This window comes from Drosophila albomicans, chromosome 3 (genome assembly GCF_009650485.2).
Source record: "Drosophila albomicans strain 15112-1751.03 chromosome 3, ASM965048v2, whole genome shotgun sequence".
Classification (NCBI taxonomy): domain Eukaryota; kingdom Metazoa; phylum Arthropoda; class Insecta; order Diptera; family Drosophilidae; genus Drosophila; species Drosophila albomicans.
In genome coordinates, this window is record NC_047629.2 from 48,917,156 (window position 1) to 48,930,963 (window position 13,808).

General features: G+C 34.0%; 3 protein-coding genes across 3 annotated transcripts; all 3 read left to right on the forward strand.

Moving 5' to 3' along the window:
• The first annotated feature begins 6,644 nt into the window (after positions 1–6,644).
• Positions 6,645–7,347, forward strand: LOC127565419 (serine protease 1-like). The gene is made up of 2 exons (XM_052003606.1): positions 6,645–6,736; positions 6,795–7,347. The coding sequence occupies exons 1-2, from the start codon at positions 6,645–6,647 to the stop codon at positions 7,345–7,347; spliced, it is 645 nt and encodes a 214-aa protein (XP_051859566.1).
• Positions 7,348–8,808: 1,461 nt separating this feature from the next.
• Positions 8,809–9,736, forward strand: LOC117572025 (serine protease 1-like). The gene is made up of 2 exons (XM_052003463.1): positions 8,809–9,035; positions 9,109–9,736. Exons 1-2 carry the CDS (start codon positions 8,809–8,811, stop codon positions 9,659–9,661), a joined length of 780 nt encoding a protein of 259 aa, XP_051859423.1. The 3' UTR covers positions 9,662–9,736.
• Positions 9,737–11,070: 1,334 nt separating this feature from the next.
• LOC117569207 (serine protease 1-like) lies at positions 11,071–12,278 on the forward strand. Its single transcript, XM_034250278.2, has 2 exons — positions 11,071–11,665; positions 11,724–12,278. The coding sequence occupies exons 1-2, from the start codon at positions 11,433–11,435 to the stop codon at positions 12,274–12,276; spliced, it is 786 nt and encodes a 261-aa protein (XP_034106169.1). The 5' UTR covers positions 11,071–11,432; the 3' UTR covers positions 12,277–12,278.
• Positions 12,279–13,808: the final 1,530 nt, after the last annotated feature.

Consider the following 13,808-nt stretch of genomic DNA (forward strand, 5'->3'; position numbering starts at 1 on the left):
TAATAATAACTCGTTGAAGCGGCCATATGCATTGACTTAAATGTTGTACAATCAGGCTAAAAACAAGATAAGTATTCACATATCTTTCGCCTTTTAGCTGGCTCAAAATGTTTTGACCATAAAATGTTGCACCCTCTAACGATTCCGTAATTGAGTTGTACTCCGGCAAAAGATGCTTCAAGGCAAGCTCAAACTCTGGCCATTTACTGATGCACTTGCTGCCGTTGCCGTTGCCGTTGCAATGGCTGCTGCTGTTGCTGCCGTCGGTGGTGGTGGCCAAAAATGCAGTCAAGCAGAAGATCACGTGCCTGGAATTCATTTGTAATTTAATGCCTACGAGTCGGAGAACATGTGCGCTGCTTGCTCCTCCTAATTGTATGACTACAACCGAACCATACACACATCGCTGCGCATTTGGGCCAAAAGTCCAAATGGCTCTTCATTCATTTCGCAGCAGACAATTCAAATTTTACAGCTTCTCAAAAGTGTTCTTAACTTTACTCAATTTAACAGCTTTCAATTAAAAACGAAACGAAAAAACCCCCAAACTAGAAAGCATCGATAACTACAAAGTGCTAAAGCACAAAAACTCTGTTACAGAGAGAGATGAAATCCAACTTAATTAGTAGTTTCGTAAATTAGTATTATCTGATACGTTATATGGTGAAAATTTCCGTTTTAAATGTGAATTTCTTAAGAGTTCAAGAGAGTTCTGAAAATAAAAAACTTCTTGCAAAAGAACTTCAAATTCTGTGTAAAATAGTAATTAAAACATATCAACATCTTTGGAATATTTTATAAAATAAAGATTAAATAAATCAATTAACAATTTCTATCTTGTTGTTGTTGCTATTTACCATATTTCGTATGTAGTTCCACGTTCTAAATATAATATAGAGGTTAAAATATACCAGAATGCTAGCCAAAGCAATTCTTAACTTTCTTCTTACAAAAGAACTTTAAATAAACTATTTGTGTATTTAAATATTTACAATATTAACTTTAAATAATACAAATTTACGTTAGTTTTTAAATGTTATATATAAAAAATTATAAATAAATACATTGAATACATGATTAGATTGACTTCAAGCTGATAATAAATATTCTCTAAATTAAAGCTTTTTTAAATATGTAAATCATTAAATATAATACATATCTTCTAATATCACATAAATTACAGATATGAAAAATTTCGATTTTTCAAGATTTCTCAATACATTTGAAATTCTATAAAATTTAATTAAATTAAGCTTAATTTACATATCAAACACTGACCCATTTAATTCATTTGCAGACATCTTACATTTATCTCACTCATCAAATATCTTACATAAAATATATTTTCTAAAAACTAAAAAAATTTAAATTTATTACGGATATTAAAGATATACAAAACTTCCTTTAAGAAGAGTATTATCAATAAATTTCAAATTTACTAAAATTTTGATAAGCTTGAAACCGAATTAGATTAAATTGCGCTACATTTACGTTTTAAACGCCCACCACAATATAAATCAATAGATATGAAAGCTACTTATGTGCAGACCACAAGTAATTTTATTTATAGCCAAAAGTATCTCAATCAGCTAAGCTTTAAGGCAGATGCTACGCATAACTTAAGCACGTCAATTAGTTTGAGGCTTATCTCAAGTATAACGTAAAAGTATCTTTAAATATTTTGTAGCTTCAATTTGTTTGCATTTTAATGTATGCACATGCATCCTGTCTGTCGTGTGTTATGATGTGCACTATGTATGTGCATATGTTCTATACATATTGTAGTTTATTTTTGGTGTAGTGCCTCGACATGTCTTGTCAAAACTGTCCAAATCTAGTTTACGAACCAGTCACAAAGTTTGTGTTACTCGCTCTCGTCGTAACATATCTCCGGCATCTCTATCGAAAATGGGATTTGAGGGATGCCATCAAAAAACATGACATGGACAAAAGGGAGTCCAAGCCAAAGGGTTGACATTTATTTTAATCTGCTCGGTAACTTATGTAACTACAGAACATGTAAAACACAGACCTTCAATTAATACAAATTAATGAATTTGCTTAGATTAATTGAAACTGTAATTAGTTACATGCTGGCTGGCATATTGCATGGCATTAGCATTCCTTGCATGCGACTAAACTACAAAATGCACAAATATTAATACAAATATTGCAGAGACACAGATACTACAAATATTAATACAGATACAAATTGTAGATATGAGCGCTTGGGCTCAATCCTGCGGGTGTAATTTGAAATTTCTGTTTATTGCTCGCTTTGTTGACCTTTTCGCCGGGTTCTGGTTGGCAATATTACACATACGCCACCGTGTACACTTTAAACACCCCCCGACTCGAACGGAACAAGAACCCTCCCAATGCATCCAACCAACCATCCAGCCAGCCAGCCAGCCAACTAGCAAAAGAGTCGATATCTGTGCGCGTTTGAGCAATTTTCCAATAATAAAAACCGCTGCCAGTTTTCCACGGGATGCTGCTGCTACTACTGATGCTGCTGCTGATGCCGCTGCTGTGCCATAGGGCAGGAGGTGGATAAAAGGGTGGACTACTCGCGGTTGGGTATGGTAATGGTAATGGCCATGTGAATGGATATGTGTACTCGCATACAACATTGTTCATTCTGTCCATGTGTTGTGCGTGGCTTTTGTTTTTTGGTGTGTGCCTATTGCGCGTCCTGCTCTTGTTATACCCGCCACCCGTAGGGTAGAAGGATATTATAACTCTGTGCCTACAGGAAATGTATGTAACAGACAGAAGGAGGCATCTGTGAGCCAGAAAGTATATATAATATATTCTCGATCAGCGTTTCAGTTCAGTTTGGTCGTAGCTGTTTTGTTTGACACTTTGTACTCTATGGTTTATTTTGAATGTAGTGCTATATTGATATACTAAATAAGGCATTCGGTATATTTTGTATTTTACGGTATATTAATTTGGTATATTTTGAATGTAGTAATATATTGATATACAGAACATAGCCTTGGGTATATTTTAGTACTTTCCGTTATACCAATTCGGTATATTTCGAATTTACTACTATATGGGTATACCAAAAATAGCCTCGAATATATTTTAGTATTTTCCGTTGTATCAATTGGGTATATGTATTAGTATTATAACGATATACCAAACATATAATTCGGTATATTTTAGCATTTTCCGCTATATAAATTCGGGATATTTTAAATTTAGGCCAATATCGATATACCAAACATATCTTTCGGTATATTTTAGTACTGCTCGGTATATTAATTCAGTATATATATTGAATGTAGTACTATATGTAAATACAAAACATAGCCTTCGGGTTATTTTGCTATTTTTCGTTATATTAATATAGTATACTATTATACTATTAATGTAGTATGTACTATATCGATATACCAACTAATGATTTTTGGCATATATATATTTGTGTTATATAAATTCGGTATTTTTTTAGAATATGCTTTAATTTAAAATGTACAGCGGGTAGCATACAGTCGAGTGTGCTCGGCTCAACTTTCTTACATGTTTTTTGTTGCATAGTACTTTCGTAGTTGTTGCTGCTACTTGCGCTTGAAGCAATATTTTCATATTGCTGGCTGAATGGTTCAACCACATTGGCAGGTCATGGATAGATCGTTCTCTATTACTTATATCGTATCGTGTAACCAATCGACCGACCCATATACACACACACACACACACACGCACGCACACTCTCGCACACACGCACAGAGATATGGCCACGTGGAACCCGTTGTGGATTTGCCAGTTTATTGCTGCTGAGGGCATTTCAATCTAAATGAAAACTCATACAAAATGCGAAACAGCGAATGAGCTCCAGACGATTATCCACTCGATGCTTGCCTTATTCAGCCTCTGCCATTTATGTAGGTCGGCCCCCTTATCACACACACACACACACGTATACATACGCTCATATTTCGTATACGTGTGTATATATTTATATTGGTAGAATTCGCATAACTCGTAGCACTTCTACTCATAGTTTCCATTTTGGATGGCCGTAAAACTTTTTTACGCTCGCATTCCCATAGCCAGAGCCATTAATTGGAAATAATTCACGCAACGTTTCACAACAATAACAACAACAACAACAACAAACGAATGCCAACAACAACAACAACAATAACAACTCGCTCACAGAACCTGGCAAACGGCAGCTAATTGTTGACTTTGAGTCCTGCTCAAAGGGATTGGGTTGAAGTGCTCTGGCCTCGGTTAGACAGTTTAGCCCAACAATTACTGCAATTACAGAGAAACCTCGCTAAAAAGCAACTGAGGTTATTATTGTACACGCTACCCATAGGGTAGAAGGGTAATGAAACTTAGTGTCAAAAGGAAATGTATGTAACAGGCAGAAAAAGGCAGCTCCGACACCATTATGATATATTTTGAATGTAATTTCATACCGTTATACCAAATATGCGTTTTTCTTTTATGTTTTAGTATTTTTAATTTAATTTGTATCATGATTTGTTTCTCTCATTCTCAAAGTTTCATATACTAGTATTAAACCTGGTTCATCTAATTGCTTTTTCCGTGTACTTCCCATCAAGGCTATATTAAAATAAATTCTTTGTCAACTGCGATGCTTTGCTGCTGCATGAAACTATAAAATTTGTGCAAACAATTCAGTTTTGTGTCAACAAAATAAATCAATTTTTTTTCTGGTACGTTTTCAATGTAATGATACTAAATATATTATTTTGAATGTTTTAGTATTTCAATTTTATAGTATAATGAATATATATGTATCTAGTATAGTATTTTTGGTATATTTGTAAAATATGGTCTTATTAAAAATGGGCATACTCGAATATTGCTTACTAACTTATTTATATTAATTTTGAATTCTTTTAACTATCTCACTTGATAATATTTAAGAAAAAAGAAATACCTTATTTATGTTAACCAAATTGTAATTGTTGAATATCCATAAAAATATACACAGAATTAAAATACGCAACAATTTTATTTCGATTGAATAAAGAATAAAGTTATCAACTGATCCATTTCATTCAGTTTCGTTCGGTTATATACTTGAATGAAAAGTATTTTGTTGGTTTGATATAGTTCTATTATGGAATACATCAAGGTAATTAACACTTCGTGACCATAAATTGTATCAAAAATATATTCGCTTTAAAAGTAAAGTTTACTTCTGCTCACAGAATTTTATTGAATATGCTATGACGATATTCGTTGATATATGACTTATGTAAATTGCCCGTACTTTAGTATATTTTTGGTTTTCTGCGGGCAAATGCTAAAACTTTATTATGACACAATAAACTACTCGTATGTATGATTCATTGAAATTAAAAAGCTATAAATACATTTGTTGTAAAATTTCAGACATAGCCTTTAGAACGTTTCAATCTAAAGGTGTTTTTTTTATTACTTTATTTGATTTAGTGCTAACTTACGATCGGCATCGATTCCGATTTTGGCATCATCAGAGGAAATTATGGTTCGGCTGGGAAATTTCCCTACCAAATCCTTTTCGTGATTAGGCATCTTCCTTTATAACGATTTCGATCAACAGATGTTAGTTTAGGCAATTCACTAATTGGCATACGATTGTATATCCTGCGTAACATTTATTGACAGAACGAGCTCTTTAACAATTCATATTAGGGAAAATATATTCTAAGATTCAATGAGTTCATAAATGCGTTATTAAAATTGATATATCATACTACATGTTTAACAAGCTACAGTCGAGAAAGATACCCGCTACCCATTTTCAATAAAAGCAAAACATTACGATATTATCTTTAATAACCAAATTTACATTTTGTATAATAGAATATTATATATTTTTGTAATAGCTGCAACTATTTTTATTTAATAACAAATTTTTATGAGTCGTTAAGACTAGTTATTATTGTATGTACCAAAAATCGTAACTTTAGCTTTGTTAAATTCTATTTTTTCGATTTCAGAGGCCAGAAGAGGGCATGGCAAATCAAGTGCTCTCGAGTTCTGATCAAGAAAATATACTTTATGGTGTCGGAGATGCAGGCACGAGCTTGCATTAGTAATAAACATTTTGCAAACATAATCCAATAACATAATAATTTTTGTTAAAACTTAATGTGGATAAGACGATATTTATATATGTAAACAATAAATTGAACGAAAATAAGTATGTTTTCGTACGGTCAATTGTAAAACTTATTAAGCCTCAATAAATTTAAACTATTATATGTTAGAGAATCAGACCCCAAAAATTATTATTTAATTTTTGTTCTTGGAAATGATGTGATGATCTAAGTTAATTTAAACAGTAAATTGCCCAAACATATGCATTTTTTTTTAATACGGGCGAACTTTCTTAAAACTCAATAACTAAATAAAGAACTATGATTAATTTAAATTAGGGGAATATAGAGAAAGCTTTCTATAAAAAGCGATCGGTGAATTATTTATGTTCATAGTTTTTTCAGCATTTGAATATGAGAGTGCTTGTAATATTTGCTTTGGCTTTTGCCTTCGTCTCAGCATCGATTCTAAATTATGAACAAGCTTCGGTTCGCGATAGTCCCGATGTTGGCATTATTAGAGGACATGACGCTTCGCCTGGTCAGTTTCCCTACCAAGTCCGACTAATAATGCAGAACAATACAGCAAATAAAGAAAAGACGTGTGGTGGCTCCTTGATTAGCAACACTTGGGTTCTTACGGCGGCCCATTGTACATTCGGGTAAGTTGAACAATCGTCAATGAAATGACTGCTTACTAATCGCATCGATTTTCTTTAGGGCGGAAACTGTCATCGTTAGAATGGGTAGCATTTTCAAATTGTCTCCACTGATAGAGCACACCGTGACCAGAGAGAATATTGTTATCCATGAGAACTTTAACAAAAATACTTTGTTCAACGATATCTCACTTATTCGCATTCCACGTGTTGAATTCAACAAATTCATTCAAGCGGTTGAGCTGCCAAAGTTGAAGACACATCCTGATACCTACACTGGACATGACTCGATTGCCACCGGCTGGGGACTTACTTTGAACGCTAGTAATATGTACCCCGATGTACTGCAGTATACACACTTTATGATCTTGAGCATGAACAATTGCACAGCATCATGGGGCAAAGAGATCACTAAATCAAACCTTTGCGTTTCTACTAAACGGGGCAACTCCATTTGCATTGGGGACTCTGGTGGCCCATTGGTAGACTTTCCCAGCATGGTTCAGATCGGTATAAGCTCCTTCGTTTACGGAGATTGTTCGTCGAAGATGCCGGCTGTCTTTGTAAGAGTGACTAGTTACCTTGGCTGGATATTGCGAGTCATTAAATCCTAATTAATCTAGAAGCTATTGCTTCTATTGCAAAAGATTTATAAAAAAAACAAGTTAGAAAGTTACAGTCGAGTGTGCTCGACTGTGAGATACCCGCTACCCATTTTGAATAAAAGCAAAATATTGCGGTATTATTTTAAAAATATACCGAAAATACTACAAAAATACTAAAAATATACCAAACGGTATGTTTGCTATATCGATATAGTACAACATTCACAATATACCATAGACGGCACAATATACCAGATTGTCGGATAAAGCAACTCAGACCCCCAGTAAGAAGGCGTTTTTGCCCATACAAAAGTATTTCTTTAATACCTTCCTCAATTTTTATCTGATGGCAACCAAGTTTTCAGGAATCACAGTTACTATTGTCGTTAATAGTTAGCTATAAAATTACGCTTGTTATTCGATTTTTGTTGTTTTACGGGGCGGAAGTGGGCGTGGCAAAAATTTGAAACAAACTTGATCTGCGTGCAAACATAACAAATGCTGTCGAAAAAAAAAATATAGCTCTATCTCTTATAGTCTCTGAGATCTAGGTGTTCATACGGACGGACGAACAGACACACAGACACACAGACGGACAGACGGACATGGCCAGATCGTCTCGGCTGTTGACGCTGATCAAGAATATATATATTTATAGGGTCGGAGATGCCTCCTTCTACCTGTTACATACATTTCCTGCCGTCACAAAGTTATAATACCGTTCTACCCTATGGGTAGCGGGTATAAAAATGGCAACTAAGCTTTGTAAAATTATATTTTTTTCGATTTGAGAGGGCAGAAGAGGGCATGGCAAAGCAAGTGCTGTTGAGTGCTGATCAAAAAAATATACTTTATGAGGTCGGAGATGCAGGCACGAGCTGCATTAGTAATAAACATTTTGCAAACATAAACCAATAATAAAATATGACGATATTTATATGTGTAAACAAAAAATTGAACGAAAATAATATACGGGCAATTGTAAAGCTTATTAAGACTAAAAAAAATTAAACTATTAAAAGTTAAATTTAGAAATATTAGGATGGGAGAATTCTATAAAAGGCGTTGTTTAATTTATTTGTGCTCATAGTTAATATTTGCTTTGGCATCGGACAACATCTCGAGATCGATTTTTCAATATTGCGTATGGGATATTGCGATCCTGGCAGCAGTTTTCAAGGCTTTACGATAGAGAAAAATGTTCGGAAGTGTCAAAAATATATAGAAGACTAAACTTTATAATAATGATTAAATTTTGCTTCGCGGAAATTAAGTGATGATGATAATTAAGTAATGATATAAGTTAATTTAAACAGTACATTGGCCGTACATATACATATTTATTAAATACGGGCGCTTATAATAAAATATTAATTTATGATTAATTGAAATTACGAGAATAGAGAGGAAGACTTCTATAAAAAGCTATCGTTGAATTATTTATGCTCATAGTATTTTTAGCATTTGAATATGAAAGTGCTCGTAATATTTGTTTTGGCTTTTGCCTTTGTCTCGGCATCGATTCTAAATTATGAACAAGATGTTGGCATCACTAGAGGACATGACGCTTCGCCTGGTCAGTTTCCCTACCAAGTCCGACTTATAATGCGGAACAATACAGCAAATACAGAAAATACGTGTGGTGGCTCCTTGATTAGCAACACTTGGGTTCTTACGACGGCCCACTGTACATTCGGGTAAGTTGAACTATCTACAAAAAAAAAAAAAAAAAAAAAATAACTGTCTATTAATCTCATCGGTTTTATACAGGGCTGAAACTGTCACCGTTAAATTGGGCAGCATTTTGACATCCTCTTCACTGATAGAGCACACCGTGACCAAAAAGAATATTATTTACCATAAGAACTTTAGCAACAAGACTTTCTTCAACGATATCTCACTCATTCGCATTCCACGTGTTAAATTCAACAAATACATTCAAGCGGTTGAGCTGCCAAAGCGGAGGCGACATCCCTATACGTACACTGGACATGACTCGATTGCCACCGGATGGGGAATTACTTTGAACGCTAGTAATAATCTTCCCGATGTACTGCAGTATACATACTTTACGGTCTTGAGCAAGAAAACTTGCAGAAAATCATGGGGCAAAGGGATCACTAAATCAAATCTTTGCGTTTCTACTAAACGGGGCAACTCCATTTGCAATGGTGACTCTGGTGGCCCATTGGTAGATTTTCCCAGCATGGTTCAGATCGGTATAAGCTCCTTCGTTTACGGAGATTGTTCGACGGACATCCCGGCTGTCTTTGTAAGAGTGACTAGTTATCTTCGCTGGATATTGCGAATCATTAAATCCTAATTAAACTAGAAGCTATTGCTTCTATTGCAACATTTATAATAAAATACAATTAATCAATACTGCAATTATAAATGTTGGAATGCAAAATTTAGTAAACTTTTCACTGTAGTATGTACAACCAGGAACAGTAAAATTACAGAATAATAATATGGATGTTTTGAAGTTTTCTTAACTCTTAACAATGCGTATCATTGATTGACTAAAATTTATTATATTTGAGTTTTTTCGATACCGTGTACCATTTTCAATAATACCCAATTGCGCAAATAGTGCGGTATTATTCTTAAAATATTCCAACTTATTTTAACGAAAAATACTAATGTCCTTACCAAGTCAGATTAATAATCCGGCGAGGTAAATGCTCCATGAGGATGGGGAAGAACCTCAGATTATAGTACTGTTCCTGAAATACTGAGATACACAGAATTGAGGATCATTAGGAGCAAAGAGTGCAAAGCTAAATGGATCAAAGATTTGCCTTCATCGAAAATCTGTATTTTTTACCAAAACACATGAATTGTGTGTTGTAATAATAATTGCGAATTTGCCATCATCGATGTCTTCACCTGAGTGATGAGTTTCCTCGACCGGATCGAGCATCATACGGATCTTCCTTTATAACAATTTCGATGCAAGTTTAGGCAATTGACTAATTGGTAAGCGATCGTAACATTAATTGACAGATCGAGCTTGGACAATCTAAAAAAGTCACTCTAAAAATTCATATTAGTTTTAATTTGTATCATTATAAAATTGTCGGGAAATATGAAAATTCTAAAATATAATGATGGTGATCTGACGTTGTTGATAGTTCTATAAATTGGTTTATAAAATTATGCATGCCCACAGTATGTAACAAATAAGATGGCTACAATCGGTTGTATTTCACTGTGAGCTACCCAATTTCAATAAAAGCAAAACACTACGGTATTGTATCTAAAATTTACTAAAATAGTATAATATACCGAAGGCTATATTTGATATATCGATATGGTGACTACAAAAGCCATTATTTACAATGGAAAACAATTTTTTTTTTAATAACTTCTACTATTTTTATTTAATCGTAAATTTTCAGAAGCTATACAAACTCTAGTTATGATTGTATGAACCAAAATTTTAATTTGCGAGATGCAGGCACAACCTGCATTAATAATAAACATATTGCAAACAAAAACCAATAAAAAAAATTATTCTTGTTTAAGCTTAATGTTGATAACACGATGTTAATTTGTGCAAATAACAAAAATAAGTATGTTTTTATACGGGTAATGGTAAAACTTACCATATTAAGAATACAAAAAGAAAACTATGATAAGGTAAACTTGGAATCACAAAAATGGGAGAATTCTATATAAAGCGTTGGTTGATTTACTTAAACTCCTAGTTAATTTTTGCTTTGGCATCGGACTACATCTCGAGATCGGCTCTACTCCATATGGGATATTCGTGATTCTGACAGTTCTCAAGGCCTCGCGAAGAGAAAAAGTATCGGAAGTGTCAAAAATATATACGTTAAAGGACTAAACCGCAAAAATGATTATTTAATTTTTGTTCGTGGAAATTTCGTGACGGTGATGTGATGATCTAAATTAATTTAAACAGTAAATTGCCCGAACATATGCATTTTAATACGGGCGAATCAATTTCATAAAACTGAATAATAAAATATAGAACGGTGATTAATCTAAATTAGAAGAAAGGAGAGGAAGATTTCTATAAAAAGCGGTCGTTGAATTATTTAAGCTCATAGTCTTTTCAGCATTTGAATATGAAAGTGCTTGTAATATTTGCTTTGGCTTTTGCCTTCGTCTCGGCATCGATTCTAAATGATGAACAAGATGTTGGCATCACTAGAGGACATGACGCTTCGCCTGGTCAGTTTCCCTACCAAGTCGGACTTCTACTGCAGAACCATACAGCAAAATATATCTACATGTGGACGTGTGGTGGCTCCTTGATTAGCGACACTTGGGTTCTTACAGCGGCCCATTGTACTTACTGGTAAGTTGAACAATCGTCAAAGAAATGACTGCCCACTAATCACATCGGTTTTATCTAGGGCTGAAAAGGTCACCGTTAAATTGGGCAGCATTTTGAATTCCTATCCACTGATACAGCACACCGTGACCAAAAAGAATATTGTTTACCATGAGAACTTTAGCAACAAGACTTTGGTCAACGATATCTCACTTATTCGCATTCCACGTGTTGAATTCAACAAATTCATTCAAGCGGTTGAGCTGCCAAAGTTGAAGACACATCCTGATACCTACACTGGACATGACTCGATTGCCACCGGATGGGGACTTACTATGAGCGCTAGTAATAATTATACCGATGTACTGCAGTATACACAGTTTATGATCATGAGCGTGAAAAATTGCAGTGCATCATGGCACAGTCACATCGCTAAATCAAACCTTTGCGTTTCTACTAAACTGGGTAACTCCATTTGCTATGGTGACTCTGGTGGCCCATTGGTAGATTCTGACAGCAGGGTTCAGATCGGTGTAAGCTCCTTTGTTAACAAAGGTTGTCAGACGGGATACCCGGCTGTCTTTATTCGAGTGACTAGTTACCTTGGCTGGATAATGCGAGTCATTAAGTCATAATTCATAAATATGCATATATGTATGTAAACTTGTTTTACATAAATTGTTGATTTATAAAGTAAACTTCTTCTTAAATAAATTTAAAAGTTTCAAACTTAAATAATAGTCATTATTTCATGAGCTTTTGTTTTTTTAGTCTTGAAATTTCTACAGTTATAATCATTGTTGAAATGAGAGTATTAACCAGGGACTGTAAAATTACACAATAATAACTATTTTTAGATAAAAACAAAAGAGTGTGGTATTATTCTTACTATTACATTCAAAATATTCTAGAGAGTAAAAAATATACCAAAATGTCAGCCAAAGTAAATATACTAAATAAAGTATTCAAATGCAAACTTTCCTTTTCACGTTTTTTATATATTTGAGTAAAGCTTTAAAACTCAAAGAATAACTATTATTTCATGAGTTTTTGTTTTTTTTTATAATAGTTATTTTTGATCTGAATGAAATTATATAATTTAACCCTAACATGTACTATAATATAATGTTGATTTTTTTTTTTTGTTTAAATAAAATATAATAAACATCATTTATGATGCGAGCTTACATCGCCACCTGAAGTGGACAACATCATTTCTTAGCTCTTTAAGCTGGCAAAGCCTTAAGCTACCAGAGAGTGAATGCCAATGAATAGAAAGTGAGTATAGTATCCGAGTATCCGCTTTGGGAGGGGCTGGAAGGACAAGTGCATAGACCGGTTTCCGGTGCTTTGGATTTGTTGCAAAGCTTATCAGTCGCAATGTGCTCTTCTTTTTCTATTTTTTCTATTTCTTTGTGTGACCCCGCCCTCTTCCTCTAGGTGAATTTGTATTCAGTTTTGTTAGATGCCAAGGCCTCGTTACGGTTATGAGTTTAGCAACCAGTTGCCCATTCGGACTCCAAAATACCACAACTTGCATCCGGTTACCTTTGCCCTTTTCTTTTGTCCGTTAATGTTTATAGTTATGGTAACCTTTGCTTTGCAACAGAACAACGTCAACCTTTTTACTTTTGTTATCTTCTGCAGTCATTTCTTTATATTCCACTTGATGTTGCACAATCCTTGGATTGCTTGAAAAGTATGTCGCTCGTAGACCACGCAGATAAGTAAGAATCCATTAGCAGATCCAATTAATTATGATAAATTCTACTTTAAACACTTGGCGGGCAATCCTTTTAGCCATGTTTGCTCCCCTGTCTGTCAGGTCGTAACCCCCGCACCCAAATGCCATCAAATCTTATTTGCATATTCAAGTTTGTTTTGAACTCTTCCCCCACTTGTGTATTTTTTTTCCTAGCGCTTCTTTGTTTTTTAATACACGACAAAATAAACAAAAGTTGCGGTGAGCACAAAGCAAAAACGGAAACGAAATAAAACAAGAAAGAAGTGCAAATTGCTAAAGGAAAAAGTTTCAACAATAAAAAAGAAATTCTAGCAAAATAAAAAGACATTTAAATATTTGAAAATAAATTAAATTGAAATGCTAAATCAATCTGGCATCAAGGAATAGAAGAATTGCGTACAAAAAAATGTGATAAAGTAAGCG

Coding starts and splice junctions, on each gene's coding strand:
- LOC127565419 (XM_052003606.1), top strand. CDS start 6,645: ATGCAGAACAATACAGCAAATAAAGAAAAGACGTGTGGTGGCTCCTTG. Junction 6,737..6,794: donor GCGGCCCATTGTACATTCGG/GTAAGTTGAACA, acceptor GATTTTCTTTAG/GGCGGAAACTGTCATCGTTA.
- LOC117569207 (XM_034250278.2), top strand. CDS start 11,433: ATGAAAGTGCTTGTAATATTTGCTTTGGCTTTTGCCTTCGTCTCGGCA. Junction 11,666..11,723: donor GCGGCCCATTGTACTTACTG/GTAAGTTGAACA, acceptor GGTTTTATCTAG/GGCTGAAAAGGTCACCGTTA.
- LOC117572025 (XM_052003463.1), top strand. CDS start 8,809: ATGAAAGTGCTCGTAATATTTGTTTTGGCTTTTGCCTTTGTCTCGGCA. Junction 9,036..9,108: donor ACGGCCCACTGTACATTCGG/GTAAGTTGAACT, acceptor GGTTTTATACAG/GGCTGAAACTGTCACCGTTA.